This window comes from Drosophila ananassae, chromosome 3L, assembly GCF_017639315.1.
Source record: "Drosophila ananassae strain 14024-0371.13 chromosome 3L, ASM1763931v2, whole genome shotgun sequence".
Lineage (NCBI taxonomy): Eukaryota > Metazoa > Arthropoda > Insecta > Diptera > Drosophilidae > Drosophila > Drosophila ananassae.
Genome location: NC_057929.1, coordinates 16433939 through 16454041, shown reverse-complemented (window position 1 = coordinate 16454041; position 20103 = coordinate 16433939). Strand labels below are relative to the sequence as shown.

Sequence of the window (20103 nt, the reverse complement as noted above, 5' to 3'; positions counted from 1 at the left end):
TGCTGCTGCTGCTGCCTGCTGATGTTGCTGTTGCTGCTGATGTAGTTGCTGTGGTACATTATTTTTTGGCCTAAATAGTAGGCCTTGAGGAATCGGAATCGCTTGAGTTGTTTTTGTTTCACCGAACGGCCACCGAGCGTCAGCAGAGGAGGGAGACAGCGACGTCGGCAGCGGCTGTGGCAGAGGCAGCCCCACAATGAGCGAATAGCTTTGAGATACTCAGATACTGGCGCTCAGTGTGGATTCGTCTTTTGGCCCATTCGGATGTGGCCACCGCGCGCGCCTTGTCCGCTGGCAGTTTTATTATTATTGTTGTTATTATTTGGGCCCTAACTCTTGCTCGCTGCGCTTGCCCTTTCGTTTTCGTTACTCGGTTACTCGGTTACTCGGTTTTCGGTTGTCAGTTGTCAGTTGGCTGTTGGCTGTCGGTTATTGTCGCGTTGTGTTTGTGCATCCGTCTTGTTATAATTGTTGTTGTTGTGTTCCAGTTGCAGTTTGTGGGAGGTTAGTTGAGTTGTTGGATAATGCGCGGCTCCAAAGTGTACGCAAATTGCAAAAGCAATACCTATACTACCATCCTTACCCCATCAGCGACATCACCCCCATTGAGAAACATAGATCCAAGAACTGCAATGCCCCCCATGCCCATGCCCCACTCTGTGTGCGTCGTGTCTGCAAGTGTATGTGTGAGTGTGAGAGAGCGAGTGAGCTATGTATGTATGTGTGTGTTAGAATGCACCTTGTGGTATTTTGAAATCTAAAATTGCCAAACACCTAGCGCGTTTCTTTTTTTTCGTTCGAGAGCATTGCAAAAGACTCCAGCTGTGCTAATGCTGAGCCAAAAACGACCTGAAACTGAAAAAAAGACAAAAAACAAAGGCTAGAAAAGATACAAACTGAAAGAAGAAAAAAAAAAGAACTGAAACTGAAAATTCAGAAGCCAAGGCTGTCTCTCTATTTTAGCGGGTATGTAATTACGAAACTCCTGCCAGAATAGCCCAGTGCCTGGCTGGCTATTTCGGATATCTATCTGTCGGATTGTCGGTCGGCCTGTCGGCCTGTCGGTTTGCCTTTCAGGTTGCGACAGATTTTTGTGGATTTTCCGCCATGGATTAATGGGCACCAAGGGTACAGCCAGCTTTCCCACACACACCGCACTCCAACCACACACACAGACATCCATAACTGGAACAGCCATCTGTCAGATAAATTGACTATCAAGTGGCATATTTTGAAGTTGTTTTTTTTAATAGTTTTAATAAATTATATTTTTTAGATCAAAGGTCTATAATATTATCCTTAAAATATCTATAAATTTTTAGTCCAATTAGATTCAGGCCAAGTCCCTTTGGCCCTTTGGAGTTTTGGATTTTCGGTGTTGGGGGAAGTTGGACTGTATTTACCTACGTCACGCCCACCTGATTTCAGTGCAATCGCGTTGGCCCAGTTTACGGGCATGCTCCAAGACAAAATACACTCCTACAAGGTCGATTGCCTATGTGTGCTGCTGCTGCTGGCTGTGGCTGGCTTTTTTTCTGTTTTTTTTTTCTATACCAGTTTCTAAACCTGCCACAGCTAGTTTCAATTTCTACTGGGATTATCTGCTCCGGCACGGTCTTCGGCTGCTGCTGCGACGTTGGCGTCTCTGCTGCAGGTGGCTGCTGCAGCAGCAGCTCTCTGGGAGCTCATTACTCTGTCTATGGCCCCCCCCAGTCGCACTTTTGGCATCAAAGTGTGTTACTCTAAGTGTGTGTGTGTCAGTGTGTGTGTGTGTTTGTTTGTTTGTTTTGTTGTATGTTTGATTGTGACACAGAAACCGACTAAGAAGTATGTGGAAATCTCTTGGCTGCATCGAAATCAAATCAGAAACTCGAGTTCGAGTTGAGTTTCCATTTCAGAACTTGGTATGGATGTATGGTATGGATGTTGGGGCATTTTCGCAACAGTTTCCAGTCATCAGAGATCAGAGACGGGTCTATATTGTTGGCCATTTGGTATGGCCAGTCACACCTGTTCCTGTTTCCGATTCAATTCCGAAATTGCACTTTTCCGAAACTGAAAGGATTTCAAGTTGAAAGAATTTTCAGCATTAATTCTTAATTTTTACTTATTTTAATTCGAATTTTAATTCATTTCAACTTCTTATCGATCTCTGATTTTGTATCTAGAACGATGCACTGCATCCCTGGCTGATTCCCCGAATGCGGCAAACGCACACAGCTACCACTTACCACCCACTACCCACCACCCACATCCCACATCCCATCACCCATCATGCATCTCCCACCACCCACACCCCTTCACCCTTCACCCCTTTCCCTCCACCCACTCTGCTGTGTGCTCAATTCTGATGTGTGTGTGTTTGGGTGTGTTGGTGTGCGAGTGCATCTCCCCCACAGCAACTGCAAACTGCAAACTGAAAACTGCACTGCACGAACTGTGGTGCAATAAACGAAACGACGAGCGAACGGAACGGAACGGAACGCATATTGCGTTGGCGGCGATAGCTTAGTTGGATGGTGGTGGTGTTGCTCCCACTGCTGCCCCATCCACCACCCTTCGCCTCTCCTCTCCTCTCCTCTTGATGATGACAGCCGAGGTCGTAGGCAAAGACGACGGCATACGCTCGAGTAACTGGCTCAGGCCCACCACTACAACCAGCCAAACCTGTTGACCTAATTTCAAATTCTGCTGTTGCTGCTGCTGCTGCTGCTGCGGCTGATCTGTGTCTCTGAGAGTGTGGCAGTGAGTGGTGTATCTGTGTGTGTGTATGGTTGGATGGATGGAGGAGAGCAGCCGGAGCACACCGACTGGCCGATTGGCAAATCTTCGCCAGTGGTGTTTGGCGCCAAGGGGGATCCACAGCCACAGCCACCACAACCACAAACATAGCCCCCCATCCACCACTCTCTGGGAGAATTTAGTAACCCAAAAATAGGGGCCTTCAAATAAACATTCCCTTCGATGAATGGGTTTTCAAAAAACCAGTATGAGAATCGGATGAAAAAAATTCATAGATGGCATAAATCAACAATAAATATATGTATTTCGATTAATGTATTCATTATCAAGCAGGTTTAGCTTAAGATACCAATCCTAAATCACATTTCTCACGAAAGTAGACCTATTTTTTTCACAGTGCACAAATAAATGCAACTAATAACTATATACCCCTTTGCCCTCTGACTCACCTGCTGCTGGTGACCCCCCTTAAGCGCCAGCTCTGGCATTTCCGTCCCAAACAAAACAGACACAGTTACACCAGGCCACACAGATACTCAGATACTCAGATACAGATGCAGATACAGTTGGGTCTCCCCCGTCAGTTCGTTTCGTTGGGACTTCCATCAGCTATTGCAGTTTGGATTCAGTTCGGATTCAGTTTGTTTCGGGATTTCGGAATATCGGAGATACTTGGCGTTCTATGGAATTCTTATTGGGAGGCACGATTGCAGATTGCACGTGATATTCGGCCAAGTTGCTGGTGCAGATTCCCGAAGAGCATAATGTATGTATGTTTACTGTATTGGGAGGGGGATGGTATCCCCTTTTTGCGTCCCAGTAACCACAAGAAATTACGGTCGCCATCCTCCGCCTGCCACAATCCGCTGCTTCTGCCGCTCTGCCGGCGTCTCGGTCGCGTCACTGCCGGCGGAGCTGCTGCTCCACTTGTCGCAGTGACGAAACGCTGCCCGCTTATACATATATATAAGTGTATGTGTGTGTGTGTGTTTGTGTGCAGAGAAAATCAAGTGAATCAAAATGAGCGTATAATTAGGTCAACACAACAAAAATTATACGCTAGCCACTTACCAAAGAGAGCAGACCGAACGGGAGAGTGGGTAGAGTGGGAGAGCGGCAGAGCTCTGGGAATCGGAAGTGGGGCAGTGCATGGTTGGGGCCTACCAACTACCATCAATTAGAAATTAATTCACGCGCCTAATGCTACAAAATTGCAATTGCAGTCTGGCTATAGAAGCGGCAAGAGTTGCTACAAAAACAGCAACAACAACAAACGGGCAGCGCATGCACCTGCAACAACAACAGTGCAGTGGGGGGCAGTGGGGGTGAGAGCGAAAAGCAAACCATAAACAAAAACGGGACATGCGCTCCAAACGCAGTGAGAGATGGGAGAGCGAATGTATACAGAGAGCGGGTCACCAGCCAGTCCCCCATTTCGGCCCGGTCGCTCAGCTGCTTTCGGCATTTCGGCTTTGGCGCTCTCGCTCCCACTGAACTATTTTTTGTTTCCCACTTTTTCGCCCGTTTCTTTCTTGATTTTCTCGATGCGGCGGCGGTTGTTGTTGGTTGTTGTCCGTTGCCCGTTGGCTGTTGGCTGTTGGCCGTGGCAAGTGTTTCGCAATGAGTGCAGGCCAAAATGAAATCATCGTGCTCTGCCGCTGCCGCTGCCGCTGCTCTGCCTCTTTGGCATTGATGGGGGGGAAATTCCTGTTCCACTTTCTATTATGGGAGTCTTGCGACTTTGTTGTAATAAAAGCAGCGCAGTAGCAGCGGCAGAGGCAGCAGCGGCAGCGGCAAAAGTAGCAAAAGAGCACGTAGCATAAAAGTATGTCACCATGGAAAGTGGTTTCTCTCTCCTGTTCTCTTTCTTTTTTGCTCTGTTCTCATTCCGACGCACATGTTATTCGGCAGCTGATTGTTGTTGTTTTATTCTAGGGGGAGGGGGGGGGGGGGGGGATGGTGTTTTGGGGAATGGCTCATTGATTTGCTCCAAGACGAGGAGCAAACAAAACAAAAACAACAACTTCGCCGAATCGACCGACTGACTCACATCGTTGCGTGACGCCAGGCGATCCCCCAGCTCCCCTCTGCCATTTATCCCCTTCTCCCACGCTGGGAAACCGGTAGACAAAAAAAAAAAAAAAAACAAAACATGAAAATAAGAAAAAGAAAAAAAACTCCTCTAAGGTCAAATGTGTTATATGGTCTATTTTGCATGAAGATCCAGCCTCGAAAGTCTGAAGTTGCCTTCAAAAAGATGCGACTCCACTTCCAAATTCCACTTCCATTTTCAATTCCAATTCCGACTCCCATTCCGATTCGGATTTGGATTCAGATTCAGATTCAAAACTTCCAACAGCAGCTTGGAAGTGGTCAATGCAATGCTAATAAACTAGCTTTTGATTTGAATTTGAATGGGAATCGTGCGAGGCGGCGGCCTAAGGCTATGCAAAAGATTCATTTGGCCTACAAGTCAACGCACAGTGGTTGAAATTCACAAAATAAGGAAGTAAATGATAAGAGATAAAAGTTATTTCCTTTTAAGGGTCTTATCTAAGAGATTTCAAAGAAAACTAAATATAGAAATCATATTTATTTAATTTGTGAGACAGCCAACCTGAGACACCTGAAAATTAGCCGCCCACTTGTCTCACCTTTATCCCCAATCCCGCAGACAGTGTGCGACATCATTAAGGGCTCTCACAGCGCTCCAATTATGTCGCTCACTAGTATGAGTGTGTGTGTAAGTGTGTGTGAGTGTGCTCCCATTTCTCCATCTCTCTCATTTCCAGAGCGGCTCAAAAAGCCCAAGCAGCGCTTTATATTTTCTTTTACTTTTGGCTTTCGGGGGCTTCGAATTGGGAACAGCTAGCAGACCAGAGCAGAGCAGAGCAGAGCGGCCAGCAAGTGAAAATGCGGGACACCCCAAAAGACCAGACCCATAGACCGTAGACCCCCAGACCCCATACTCCCCATACCCCCCCTCAGACCGTGTGTTAGCCACAGATTATGACGATGATGATGATAATGATGATAATAATGATAAAGCATGACCCAGTTGCACTCTAAAACTTGACCCAATGACTCCATTGGGTTGGCAAACTATGGCATTTATAATGCCAAAGCCAAAAACCAGGCACCTCATAATTACTCAAAATGCAAACCAAAAATTTTTAGTTTTTTTTTTTTATCCGCCGCTAATGTTTACAAGTTTACAACACTTAAGTGGCCTGGCCCGGAAAAAAAAGAAGTTTTTTTTTTTAGATATATTACTTTTTGACCAAAAACCTAAAATATCAAATGAGGAAAAAAAAAAGAAACCCGTTCGCATCGAAAAAAAAGTGAATTTGTAATTATGTAGATGCCTCGAAAAAATAGGCCTACGACACACATTTCATTTTTCAGAGTGCCTGGTGATGGTGATGGTGATGGTGCTGACCTGGCCAGAAATGCACAAACACACACTTATGGCTTATATATATGGCTTATGGATGTGGGCTGTGGATAGGGAAGCTGGCTGGCGCTGGTGCTGATGCTGGGGCTGAGGTCGTCCCCCATGGCTCTTGGCTTTTGTGATCTGGCTAATGCTAATGCACAAGCATTCAAGGTTGAATTAAATTAGCCACGAGAAGAGCCAGCTTGGCCTGGTCTGGGCCAGCTTTGTCGAATGATTATGGATGATGATTTATACGTTGCCCGATATACCATATACCCTCGCACCTGAGCATAGTCTTCGATGGTGTTGGTATCTTCTCTGTTTAGTAGCCACATTTGACCTATTGCCTCTTGCCGAAAAACCCCAGGCCAGCAACGGGTGACACGCGTCACTATGTCACAGTTGCACAATGGGATGGTATTGAAATGTTTTTTTTATTAATTAGCGTTTTTAGCAGGCTATAGCAGTACATACTGTAGATAGAAGAAAAATGACCACTAGGAAGCTTCTTGTCCTAGAATCCTAAGCCTCCATCCCTAACCAATTCTACCTTTAGAAACACCAAAGTTATGTCACTTCTTTCTATTATTAAGTTATAAGAAAGCTATAGAGGATCTATCGCGCGGCTCCCTCTGCATACGTACAGCCCTCAGTTTCCCGTCCAACCGACCGAAGGGCGCTTCCGCATATCGTACGACTCGTACGTTAGATAGAGCGTAAGAAATAGAGTAAGAGTAAGAGGAAAGTAGGTGGATCTATCCCCTTTCGACTTATATACTGTCTGTAGAGGAATGAAGGATAGTTGGGAGAGACTTTATTGGGTCAGAGATGACTCCTTCACTCCATTGTACACTTGAGAACAAAATAATAATATTGCAACATTGCAATCTTAAAATTTGTATCTTTAAAGGGTTCTGGCTCTTAAAGGGTTAAGAGTTTTAAGAGTCTTTAACTCATTAATAAATAATAATTTTGAACTTAAGATAAACCTTATTTATCTATTATTAAAATATATTTGATATTTGTGCCTCAAAAACCACTTAGTTACCATTGTCTTGGCCATAAACTTTTGAATGATTTGATGATTTTTTGTTGTTTCTGTGTTGGTATGGTCCCCATCTCAGGTTCTCTCCCGTCTCTCTATCCGCATGTGTGTGGTGTGTGTGTGAGTGGTTGGGTGTCCAAATGATTGCCCACCTGCAAGACCAGTAATTGGCCCCAATAACTTTGGTATTTTCATAGCACGAAGTCAACGTCAACGCCACAACAGCAACAACAGCAACTACAAGGCCGCCCAAAAATGGTCGCTCGGTGTGGTTGTTGTTTCGGTTTCCGTTCTTGGCGAATTGGCCCCAAGTTTCCCCTCTCTGCCATAGTCTCAGTCTCAGTCACTGTTTCTGCCACTGCCCGAGACCCACCACCACCCACCCCCCCTTTATGGCTCCACCATCCCACAGAGCTGCGACGCTGACACCAATTTGGCTTATTAGAGTCGAAGTCTGAGTTTGGGCTTGGGTCTTTGGGTTTGGAAGCACTTGAAATGCCAAAAAAGAACCGACTGACAAATAAATGCAAAAAAAAAAATAGAAAAAAATAGCAACCGCAACTTGTCATCGATTTTCGGGCGTGGTCGGGACTTATCTCACTCACACTGAGCCAAAAAATGGCCTCCCTCCTTGGACAAACTATTTCAAATTTTTCTTAAAAATTATATTAATTCAAAATACTGACATTTCATTATTCTACAAGTGTATATGATTGCATTGCAGATGGCCGAAACGATCAGCACAGCGGCCAGCGGAATGGAGCTGGCCCTGAAGGACCCCAGCCCCACGGTGGGCGGGGGCATCATCGTGGATATGACGCCCACTGCGGCGGCTCTGTTGCATCACAACGCCATGGCGCTGCGCAGCCTGAAGGAGGCTGCCAGCTCGGCCTCCGCCTCGGAATCGGAGCTCCAGGAGCCGCGCTCCCCAACTCCCACGCCCACGAATCTCAGCACCGCCCCTCACTCGCCGCCCATGACATTTCGCTGCGAGCGATGCGACAGTTTCGAGACCAGCTCCCGTGCCTCCCTGCTCCTTCATGTGGTGCAATGCCTGGCCGGTCAGGCGGCAGCTGCTGCTGCGGCTGCGGCGGCCACGGCGCGTCTCAAGTCGGAGGATCTGCAGGAGCCGGAGAACATGAGCTTGGGTCACATGGAAGGTGGTGGCGGCGGCAAGGGAGATCGCGATAATCAGTCCGGAAATGGTAATGGCTCCAGCTCCTCGGCCAGCTCGTCGCCGGCCGGAAACAGTGGCAGTGGCAGCAGTTCCCGCAAAGTGTTCGAGTGCGACGTGTGCAACATGAAGTTCTCCAACGGAGCCAACATGCGGCGCCACAAGATGCGACACACGGGCGTCAAGCCGTACGAGTGCCGGGTGTGCCAGAAGCGGTTCTTCCGCAAGGATCACCTGGCGGAGCACTTCACCACGCACACCAAGACGCTGCCCTACCACTGCCCCATCTGCAATCGGGGCTTCCAGCGACAGATCGCGATGCGGGCCCACTTCCAGAACGAGCACGTGGGCCAGCACGACCTGGTGAAGACCTGCCCGCTCTGCAGCTACCGCGCCGGATCGATGAAGTCCCTGAGAATTCACTTCTTCAATCGACACGGCATCGATCTGGATAATCCGGGACCGGGTGGTACCTCTTCCCTGTTGCTGGCCCTCGAATCACAGGCATCGGCGGCGGCGGCAGCAGCAGCAGCCAGTTACGTGCCTCCAGGACTCAGTCCGGTGCCGGTGCAATCTCAATCCCAGCAGCAGCAACAGGCGCCGGTTGCACCGCCGGCCAGCGATAGTGGGGAGTCGATGCGATCCCTGGAGAATGCCACGCCTCCGATGCACTTCCTCACGCCGCACGTAGAGATCTCGACGCTGGGGGAGAGTGGCAATACGGAGCTGTTCAATGTAAGTTTCCAAACCCCTTCTTCAAATTCATCTCTTACAAAGATACAAAAGTTGATTTGCGTTTGGCGTGAATCTGCATTACAGGCCAACAACAACAATAACAACAACAATAGCAATAACAACAACAACAACAACTGCATTACCAACAACAATAACAACAACAACAATAGCAGTAACAACAACAACAACAACCACAACCATAATGGCAGCAGTAACAACTCCATTAGCAATGGAAATGGAAGTGCCGAGTCCAATGCCGATAAGGTGAAAGATCGAGCCCTGATCATGCAATCGCCAGTGGAGCTGCCCATGGATTGCAACACAAAGGCCACGCCCATCACATCCAGCACCACGGCCAGCAGCCTGAGTGCTGGTTTAAAGAGCCACCATCTCCACCATCATCATCACCATCACGAGAATCACATAACGCCTTCAATCAGTCTGATACCGATTAAGCAGGTGAGTCTATATCTACCATACCTATTATATAATGTATATAATGTATATATGGTAGTATATATGGTTTATTATATAATTATATATAATGTATAATGTATATAATTATATAATAAACTCTATGTAAAGTATTCAGTTGAATCTATTGAGGTATCACTGTAGGAGTTTAAGAAAATTGCGAAGGCGGAACCGAATCAGTTCGAAAACCTGTTGTGCATCACAAAAGACTGCATACCTAATTGGGCTGAGAGACTCGCTTTTATAGCATTCCGAGATCCAGAGCTTGAATTTCAAATGATGGACAAGGCTGTTCGATCTTGACCTACGCAATATTAAATAAATTATTAACAAATTATAAACTTAATTATTTCCCATTAAAATATTCAAAAACTAAATCATTTCTTTCCCTCATAGGAGCCCATGTCTGAGGATGTGGATAAGAAGGACCTGATGAATGGCAGTGATCCCAGCAGCGACTCCGAGCAGGCTTCCAACAATAACAACAACAACATCAACAGTTGCAACAACAACAGAATCACCTCACTGATTAAGGTAATCCTATTAATTAATTATTATTCCAATTTTTTAATATAAAATATTTTTTTTTTAAGGTCTCGCCACTTAAGTCGCTCCTGCGCGAAGATCTAAAGCGTCGTATCTGCGCCAAGGCCAACAACCGGATTACCCGAAATGCCACACCCCTGGAGAACAACAACAACACAGTGCTGTCCAATAGCCTCAGTAACGGATCCGGCAATGGATCGACCGGAGTTAATGGCGGCAGTGCTGGTAGCGGATCCGGAGGAACTGGACAACCCACACCGGCCACACCCAATGCCAGCAACGGTCTCAATTCGACGCCCATCTGCAACGGGACGATCACCTCGACCGGACAGGATGGGGATTTGTTGCTCAACCGGAAGCTGATACTCACCTGCCACTTCTGCGGCATCGAGTTCCCCGACGAGACACTGTACTTCCTGCACAAGGGCTGCCACTGCGACAGCAATCCGTGGCGGTGCAACATCTGTGGCGAGCAGCTCAACAACGTCTACGAGTTCAACTCTCACCTGCTGAGCAAGAGCCACCAATAGCAGCCACAGTTGGCCGGCAAGTAGGCGGGAGCTTGCCGGCTCAGTAAGAGGAGGATCAAGATCAAGATCAGGATCGAAGTAGAGATTTGGATTCGGATCCAAATGATTCGGAATATTTACTTAGCTCAATTTTGAGAGATTTTCCACAACCAGGCACACAGTTAAGCTCAGAGCAAATTATATACTTACCATCTAGTTCTACGATTACACTTACGTCTACGTTACATATATATATACAAATATATATGTATATATATACTTATATATAGTTAGAGATAACTCATCATATTTTTATGATCTGCATGCAGAGAGTATGAAAAATCAAATGAGAGCTACGTAGTTACCTAATCCCTTAAACGAAAGTCGGAACGGAAGAAAGTCTAAAGGTTTTTGCGCGAAAACGTTTAACGTTTCGAAATTGTATTGAGATATGAAGAAGGAAAATCAAAACGATAGGCGGAAAAGAATGCAATATGGTTATATTATATAGCTTCCCGAATGAAAAAAAACCCTGTTATGTAGTCTTATTATGCCCTAGGTTTTATAGTTATAGTGTTTAAGTACTTGGCAATAATTTCCAGCCGGTTCAACTGGCCAGCAACGTTACACACATATGTAAGTCCGCTTAAGTCGGTTTAGTGCATTATATATACATAATTATATATATAGCTTCGGTTCGCCTTAAAGGTGGCACTTTATGGTTTTCAACATCCAAAAAAACACACACATACTATATATATTTGATTATATAATGTATATGCCTAAAAGGGATTCATCGAAGGGCTTTAAATTTGTTATGTTTTCAGAGTTTAATACGAGAGCAGCAAGTTTAATTATAGAAGCTACATATATCTATATACAAGAAAATGTTAAATATACAGGATATATATACGTACATAGCCAGGTTACATAAACACACACACACACACTCACTGTCACTCTTACACAGATACAGATACATAGCAACAGATACAAATCCAGATTCAGATTCAGATTCTTTTAGCTTAGCAAGAGGTTAACGAATTTTGAATTAAATTATTATACTCGTACCTTTTATATAGCTCTTAGTTCGAATAACTAATCTAACACAGTAACAAAAAAGTAAAAGTTAAAAAAACACATTTTCGAATAATCGCACAGTGCTGCTAGTAAGTTTGCATACAACGGAAAAAATTTCAAAAAAAAAAGAAAATAAAAAAGCAGGAAAGCAGCTGCGGCAAAGCATAGGAACATTTTTTAAAAACAAGCAAGACAAAAAACAAAAAATGCAAAAATTACAATTGTGATACGAAATTGTTGTAAATAATTGGTAAATCGAAATATGAGTAACATGAACTTTATTATTTTAGAGGAATGGAAAGAAAAACTATGCCTTAGATGCCTATGATATAGCATTACATAAGTACATACATAAAAAAAAAAAACATACTGATATCTACTTCTATACGATACGAGCGATCACTGTACAAACAACCAACTGGACAAAAAAAACTGTTGATTAGTATAGTTAACTTTAGTGTAAATCAAAATTTGCCACCCAATCCCGTCCCCCGATCCCGTCCTGTTTCCCATCCTTGCCACTCCCCCCAGGCCCCAGGTTGTATGCAGCCAGCAAGGCGCCACTGTGCGCCAAAATTTTACTTCAGATTAACATCCGTCCATGATGTTCACAAAAAAATAAAAAAATTAAGAATTAAAAAAAAAATTTAGGGCTGATAGCAAATGATGTAACACACACACTCTTATGTATAACCATAATGCTTATGTAAACCAAGAGAAAATTATGTTTAGATTCCCCGATCTACCATCTTCTTTGGTTGTTATTGATCTTTACTTATAGATAGAATTAATTTTTTAGTCGAAGGTTTTTGTTAATCATGTTTTTGTTGTTCATCGTTAGCAGCACTTGCGCACATTATGTACATTATATTTTTATTATAGACCTGCCCTCCCTCCCTCCTTCTACTTGTAGACATTATTATGAATCACCTTATTATTTTTTTCGCTCTTCTCTAGCCAATTCACACGTGTAAAAAATGGTTTGTTGTGTTCAATTAATATATATATTTAATACTTAATACTTTGTTAATAAAACACTAGCATCTAGCATCCAAGTTGTTAAACAAATCAATCCATTTTCGAAATCAAAAGGCGTATAACGTTGAATGTAACAATTGAGCAATTTTTAGCTGAACTTTCATGTTAAATTTTAATAGATTTAAAACAAAAACTCGATAGCAGAACATAACAAAAAAAAAAAAAAAACAAAAGAATAAGAAAAGAGAAAACACCAAATGGATTAAGAACAGAAACAAAACATTTACTTAATTAGTGATTATAATTCTAGCTACAACAAAAAAGGCATGTTAATTTTTTAGAAATAAAAATGGTTTAAAACAACAAATGAAATTTCTTTTAATTTTAAAAAGTAACAGATGAAAGCAGTCGCACTGGAAAGCAGTCCACTGTTGTCTGACAGAGACAAGCAGTGCACGAAAGCAGTTGTCCTCTGTTAACATAATGGACGAGGATTGGCTAACGGAAATCAGCCAATAAAAATGGAGTCTCTGGCACAGTGGTTGAAAAACATACATTTTCCGAACAAAATTGCGACGCCGGCGCAATCTATCTTTCACAGACTGATGTATATTTATGTGTCTCACTGACAAGGGGTTGATTACCAAAGATGAATGAAATATTTTTTTTTTTTTTTAATAACAATATGTGAGGTCACATGATCAGCGTTTCTTGTCTGACGTACAGATGTGCGTATATATGGCAGCTTACCATATCCTCCAATTAAAAGAAGGGCCAACGTTCCCGAAAATAATTGTCAGGCTGTCTGTGAGACTGTTTGATTTTGACTGAGGGGAATAATAAAATATGGCAGCGATACGTCCACAGCTTTGTACAGTTGTTTTTTTGAGTTATTTTTTATTATCTTTACTTTTAATACTATTGAATATTTCAATATTTAAGATTTTTTTATTTAAGGAATGTTTTTTATTTTTAGAGGTTTTTATAGTTTTTTTTAAATAAGTATTACTATTTTATTCTATTATTTGGGCATTTCCAAAAAAAAGGTTAACCGAAATAACCGAATATTAGCGAAAAGAAGAATATTATTATCTAAAAAAGAGTATGTGGAATATTATCAATTTTTTTTGAGTATTCAAATTTCCTTAATACGATAGTTTCAAACTATATACCTGTTTACATACCAGTATTATATGTATATATGTAATCTATTTTGGTTTAAATTTTTGAAATTTTTTGATATTTTTTTTTGAAACAAAATGAACTAAAAAAAAATAAACAAAAATAAAACGGGTTACTTTATGATCCTGAAAATAAAAAAAAATCAGAATAAACCACCCCAATTTTTTATAACGATCAAGATAAAAGATATACCTACATATATATATTTATTTAGTGTTAGAAAGAGACATCTATGGTTGAATATCATATCATTGGCAGCTATGGCACTGAAGCCATTTGGCAATTTTCTTAATACCCTTCCAAAGCCCGGATTCCGATCCGGATTCCAAGCATATGCTCTGTTTTGCCACGATCCGGAATGTTTCCTTTTTTTTTGGTTTTTGGGTTTCGGTTTTTGCGGCAATTTGTTTGCAGTTTTGTTTGCGATTTAGGGGATAATGCGCCATAAAGCCAAAACACGATTGACTGAGTTCCTCCGGTCACGACTAATCGGCCCAGAGGGTAGGAGAGAAGATATAGCTGGCTGATCGGCTGAGTATAATGCCCGGCAAGTCCATTGTATACGCATCAATAGTCTTAATCGCAGCATCAATATTTACCCAGCGACAGACTCCGTACTTTGACCAAAAACCCCGATTTCCGATCCCGATTGCCGAGATCTCCCATCCCCGACTCCCGACTCTCCGATCCGGACAACAATGCCAGCAAATCCGCTGCCAGCGTTCCAATGAGGCGATTAACACCTAAATATGTGTGTCATTAGAGGCGACAAATGGAAAACGTATTGACAGGCAGACAGAGGCGATGGCTTTGACATCCTCATCCTCATTTTCAGCTCAGAGAATGGCAGTGACTGCTGCCGACGACCCACACTGGAAGAAATGTTAAAGGTTCTTATAGTAGTTATAATTATGACTAATAAATTACATTTATTGGACCTTAATTTTAAGTAAATGACTTCAAAGTATATAACTCAAATAAAAATATGAATTATCATATGAATTATATTTTTTTAACATTTTCTCAAGAGATATTTAGTAATATTTTCCAATGGGCTTGCTTTATTTTAAGCTTAAATCTCTATAGAATTAATTTTACTAATAGTACTAAATAGAAATAAAATAATTTTTTTGCTTTATTTGGTTTAGCTCTTAATGAGTCAAAATTTATAAATTCCATTCAAAGTTCTCCATTTTTTCCCCAGTGTATTTCCACATATCAACCTTCTGTTCGGGTTGGTGTCGATAATGCGCGTGTTTTTATTTTCAAATACCGATAACTTGCCCTTAAGCCGATTTGGCAACCGTACACATATGCATTCTATATGCAGATGGGTTTTCAAATGGGGTTTGAGGTCGGGGCGGCAAAGGTGAGGGTTTAGGATCAATGACGTCACCAAGTAAAGACCACCACAGAGTCTAAAAGATGGCCAACAAAATTGGTTATTAAAATGAAACTCTATATGGGCTTTAAATAGTTTTAAAGAAATATTAGTCTACATATATTTAAAAAATTAAAAAAATTAAAATAATGTTCCTGATTTTAAAAAATCTCTTATAATTCAAATAAGATTAAAATTCACCTAAAAATCTTCGAGTAATATAATATTGTTTACAATTCCAATTATAGTTTGAAGCAATTATATTGTTTATACACCAATTTAAAGCTAAAGCTTCAATCTGTTGAAAAGTAATTATTGAAGAAATGATTATCAAATATTATCTATCCACTTCTGGCCGATCTCCCCCACACACACTATCCACACACAAAATAACGAATCACACACGCTCCTCATGTCAGTGAGTTCAAATTACATTTAATTGTTGGACATTTTTCTATTTTTTTTTTATAGCGGGTGAGGGTTGATTGATGAAAATCCGCCACAAGGCCGGTCTCTAGCTCTGTCTCCGGATTCGAATCTGAATCCGAAAATCCGTAGAGTGGAGAAGTGTAGCCGGGGCTTAATTTGTAAAAGAGATAACATTTACACGTCAAAAGCGTTAGTGGGGAATCCACACGAGATTTCTGGATGAGGGCGTTACTAACATGGTGGTAGTGGTAGTGGTTGTGCCGGCTGAAATATTAGATGTTGATTCCTGCGAGTCCGGGGGTAAGTGAATTTGAATCTCAATTGAATTGCGAGTTTGGGTGAACTTTACGCTTGTCTGGTTGCTTTCTCTCCGGCCCAGCTCATCGCCCGAACCCAATTATCTTTCAATAAAAGGGGCATTCCTAGTGCATCCTCAAGTTACACACATCTGAACGAAATCCCTCCCCATCCCTGTCCCCAGTTTGTAAAAATTGTTTATGTAACAGTCTTGTGTGTAAACTTGTTTGCCAAAAACCAAAAACCAAAAAAAATACAGATCGGGAAAAGCCAAAACTCATTTTATAGGGGTTGACTTGTTACGGCTCTACTACCGACGACCTTTTTTGTCTTCTGGCCGGGGCCGGCGTAACCCAAATCTGGCCTGCGGGCAGAACATCTTTATTAATTCATAATTCAATCGGGAATCACTGGGGAAGACAATGGACGGATGGATAGTCAGGGTATTGCACATTTGCCAACATTATGGATTTAGATTCAACTTCAATTTTCCCTTCGCTTTTGTTTTCAGTAATTTAATACGATTTTTTCAATCTCCGCGCTGTAAAGTGGAAAAGCTCTATACTCTTGGGCCAGACAGCCTCCATTTTCCAGCTGCCTCATTGCTGAATGCAATTGGAAAATTGGAACAGCAATTCATTTTAATTAGCTCAAATGAACAGGCCAGCCATTGGCCGGGCCGATTAAGTTAATGCACTTCAAATTAAGTTTCACAATTGCAACTGCCACACAATGGGGCACAAGGATGTAGTTTTCTCTCGAATTGGGTGTTGTAAGGTATGATTTTAGCAATTTATGCCATATTTCCTATAGATCCCCCCCTCCAAACTTATCAGGGAAATATCATCCATGTTTTTGCTGTCATTGTGGCGATGCTATCGGGAGTGCCAAACCGTTTAGACAGAGTTCCTTTAATCGGAATTGAAAAATCTAGCCGAGGGTTCCTTTTCCCTTTTTCCTCATGAATATTATGAGCAGAGCATTTAATGCACTCCCAGCTTCTCTCTAATCCGTTCCAAAAATCTTCCATGCGGTCTGTGGGCTAGGACAACAATAACAATGCCAGCGGAAATGTTTTCAGAATCAGAATCAGAGTTGGCTGAGTGCTTTTGTTAATCCAAATCCCAGGGTCTGAGGATGGAGGACGGAGGATAGAGGACTCTGTAGGCGAGGCTCTTTAGCACTGAGAGTCCCAACCACAAACTGCCACGCCCATCTCCATCGCCCAGGATAAAGACATCATCTCGATAGAGAACTTTGGGTTACTTTGTTACTGTTTCCCAGTGGCTCTTGTGCCTTTTCAATGCTCTTATGAATTACGCATCGACGCCTTCTTTTTGGTTTTTTTGTGGAAAGTGTGCACCTTTCGTTCGAATTCGTGTCCAATTCCAGTTCCAATTCAGTATCCGAATTCGACTCCCCCTCATAGATACATAGATACATAGATACACAGATGCAGATACAAGGTATGCGGGACAAATCTCATTAGGGACACAAAAAGGTAAAGCGACTGAGACAGCGACTCATCTTTCATTTGGATTCCTGTACGAGTGCGACAATTAGTACGAGTGTCAAGTTATTCCTTAAACCCAATGGCGATGAGTTCCATTAATGAAGCCCTGAAGGGTCCTTAGGTGCTCCACAGACACGCCCCCGGGGTGGAGAGTGGGAGCTATCTGTTGGGGGAACAGATACAGGACCTTCACACCGAAAATAATTCTATCAAAAGGCCTCCTTAGAGTCCTCGGGTTAAAGGGTTAAAGTCTGAGCATGTGTGAAGTGTTTATCTTGCTCATTTATTGCCGCAAATATTGTGACAAAGTTCCAAAACCAAATGCCCAACCGGTCGACGTAAATTATCATAATAAAGTTGAATTTATTGATTCGCCTTGTTGACTACAATTGTCTGAGCAGATGGGCGCAGATGGGCATTTCTCGGTTTTTGTGTGGCTTCTGTTTGTTCAGGGAATTTGCATTCCGCCCTCACACCCACTGAGCCACCATCCATCCACCACCCACCATCCAACCACCACCCATTCTAACCCACCCAGCGAAGCCAACAATGCAACTCTTTTGGCTAAAAATTTATTCAAAGCGCGTTTGTCTATTTACAGTACATTTACGCACTTAATGATGGGGTTCGCTAGTCCCTGCTTCCCGAATCCCGAATCCCTGATCCCTGGTCTCTGTTTCCTCCTCCATCAGGGCCCGTCTGGAAAAAGTGAGCAAATGTCAGTCAAAAGATTTAAAGATGTGCACGTTAAATGTTTTATATTGTGGTAAACGCTCGCTGTCTGAATGTGTTTGTTGTTTCTTTGTCAATAAGCTTTAGGTACGGTGGGACTAGTTTGGATTTTGAAAAACTTTTTTAAACTTAATTGTACTTACTTTATTTTACTATCATAACCTTAAACCTTTACTCCTCGAAGACTTATTATTTAATTTAATCAGTAAGGCATAAAAAATGTACATTTTTCATGGCTTTAATTAAACATACTTTACTATACTGACAAAACCGTGTTCTATACTTTTCAAAAAAGCTTTTTTCGAATGAAAGATTACATTTATTTGATTGTATTTAGAATATATTTATAGAAAAGGCCTAAAATAACCAACATCCACTCCACATCTTATAAGCTTTAACCTAATATTTTGTTCTTCACTCCGAAGATCGTATTCTATACTCTTTAAAAAACGATTTTTTGAAGTGGGTCCTGAAGTAATTTTATCCATTCTTGTTTTAACTTATAATCGATAACATTCATTTTTAGTTACTGTAGTTATATAAACTAACTCAAACTCCAATAAACCAATATGCTTTATTTGGTTTTAACCAAATACTTTTCACCTTTCCCCCAAGACCGTGTTCTATACTCTTTAAAAAACAGTTTTTTTAAGTAGAGCCTGAAGTAATTTTATATACCAAACTCTTGGAAACCTTCCTCATTTAAACTAATATGTTTCATAACTTAAACAAACCCCCTCCAACTAATTTTCTTCAAACAAATAACCCTGTCGCATGTCCAAATATTTTGTTCGCCGACCATGAGTGGGCATTCCACTGTGCCGGTCCTTTGTTCGTGGGAGTTGATGTTGAATAGCAATTGCCGAGTGAGCCGACCCATGGCATGAAATGAGGATGAAAATTGACAAAAAAGCGACAGAGAGAGATGGATGCAATGGATGGAAAGAGAGGGAGATGGACATATTTGGCCTGAGGGTGCATAAATTCAATTTAAAATATGTAAACCTTTCCACCGAGGCTTTTATTCTGCGGTTAACCTAATTGAGTCGTCTTCTAAAATATGTAAATGCAACCACAACACCACGCTCCTTCGAGGCTTGAGGTCCTGTTTTACAGCTCAGCTCTATGGCGTTGATAATTACCGAGCAACCCTCGGTACTGACTGAAAATTTGGCGACAAACGCATTAATTTGATAAAACAACAAACGGTGGCAATTTCCAGACGCATTTCCAATCATTCCCCAGTCAGTTAGTCAATATTTCGTCAGACATCGGTGGTTAGAGCTTCTGTACTAAAAACAAGCTAATAGCATAGTTACATTTTCAGTGTATAGCCCTCCTCCTAGGCCGTAGTCAAGTGTAAAATCAATTATTTGGCCCAAAAAGGTGGAGAGACGCGTCGCCAGCTAATTGGAAGACATATGGCTTTCGTCTATGGCCCATTGATTCCCAATATGAGCACTACTAATACCCAAATACTACCAACTCCAGACGACGCCAAAAAAAAAAAAAAATTGGAGGGTTGTTGGTAGGAAACAGGGTCAAAAGTGTCACATCATGCATAATGATGACGGTGACGGAGACGGTGTGTCGAGCCTAAAAATAAAAACATGAAATGGCCGAAAATGCTTGCAGTGAAAATTAACTGACAATGCGGCGTATACTTAATGCGCAGAGGGGCCCCATGCCCAGATCCCAGAGGCTACTGATAATTGCGCTTTCAAGTGTTTCTTTCGCTGACTGTCGGATGGTCTGACAACTTGCACATGGCTCTAACCCCTCTGTCTATTCCCCTCTCCACCCAGTCACAATCTTGCCCCAATCTCACCTTGTAATTTGAGCCGAAAATT

The 20103-nt window shown here is 42.2% G+C and overlaps 1 protein-coding gene across 4 annotated transcripts; it reads left to right on the top strand.

The window, feature by feature from the left end:
* Positions 1–184: 184 nt before the first annotated feature.
* On the top strand, positions 185–13086 carry LOC6494082 (1-phosphatidylinositol 3-phosphate 5-kinase). Of its 4 annotated transcripts, none has more exons than XM_044715711.1 (5): positions 185–966; positions 7928–9132; positions 9184–9591; positions 10003–10140; positions 10200–13086. In XM_044715711.1, the coding sequence occupies exons 2-5, from the start codon at positions 7933–7935 to the stop codon at positions 10680–10682; spliced, it is 2229 nt and encodes a 742-aa protein (XP_044571646.1). In that variant the 5' UTR covers positions 185–966; positions 7928–7932; the 3' UTR covers positions 10683–13086. The 4 variants fall into 4 exon arrangements, with proteins under 4 accessions (XP_044571646.1, XP_044571647.1, XP_032306210.1 ...); XM_044715712.1 differs by having other exon boundaries at positions 188–966; positions 9217–9591; XM_032450319.2 differs by having other exon boundaries at positions 190–504.
* The last annotated feature ends 7017 nt before the right edge of the window (positions 13087–20103 follow it).

Coding starts and splice junctions, on each gene's coding strand:
- LOC6494082 (XM_044715711.1), top strand. CDS start 7,933: ATGATTGCATTGCAGATGGCCGAAACGATCAGCACAGCGGCCAGCGGA. Junction 9,133..9,183: donor GCAATACGGAGCTGTTCAAT/GTAAGTTTCCAA, acceptor AAGATACAAAAG/TTGATTTGCGTTTGGCGTGA. Junction 10,141..10,199: donor GAATCACCTCACTGATTAAG/GTAATCCTATTA, acceptor TTTTTTTTTAAG/GTCTCGCCACTTAAGTCGCT.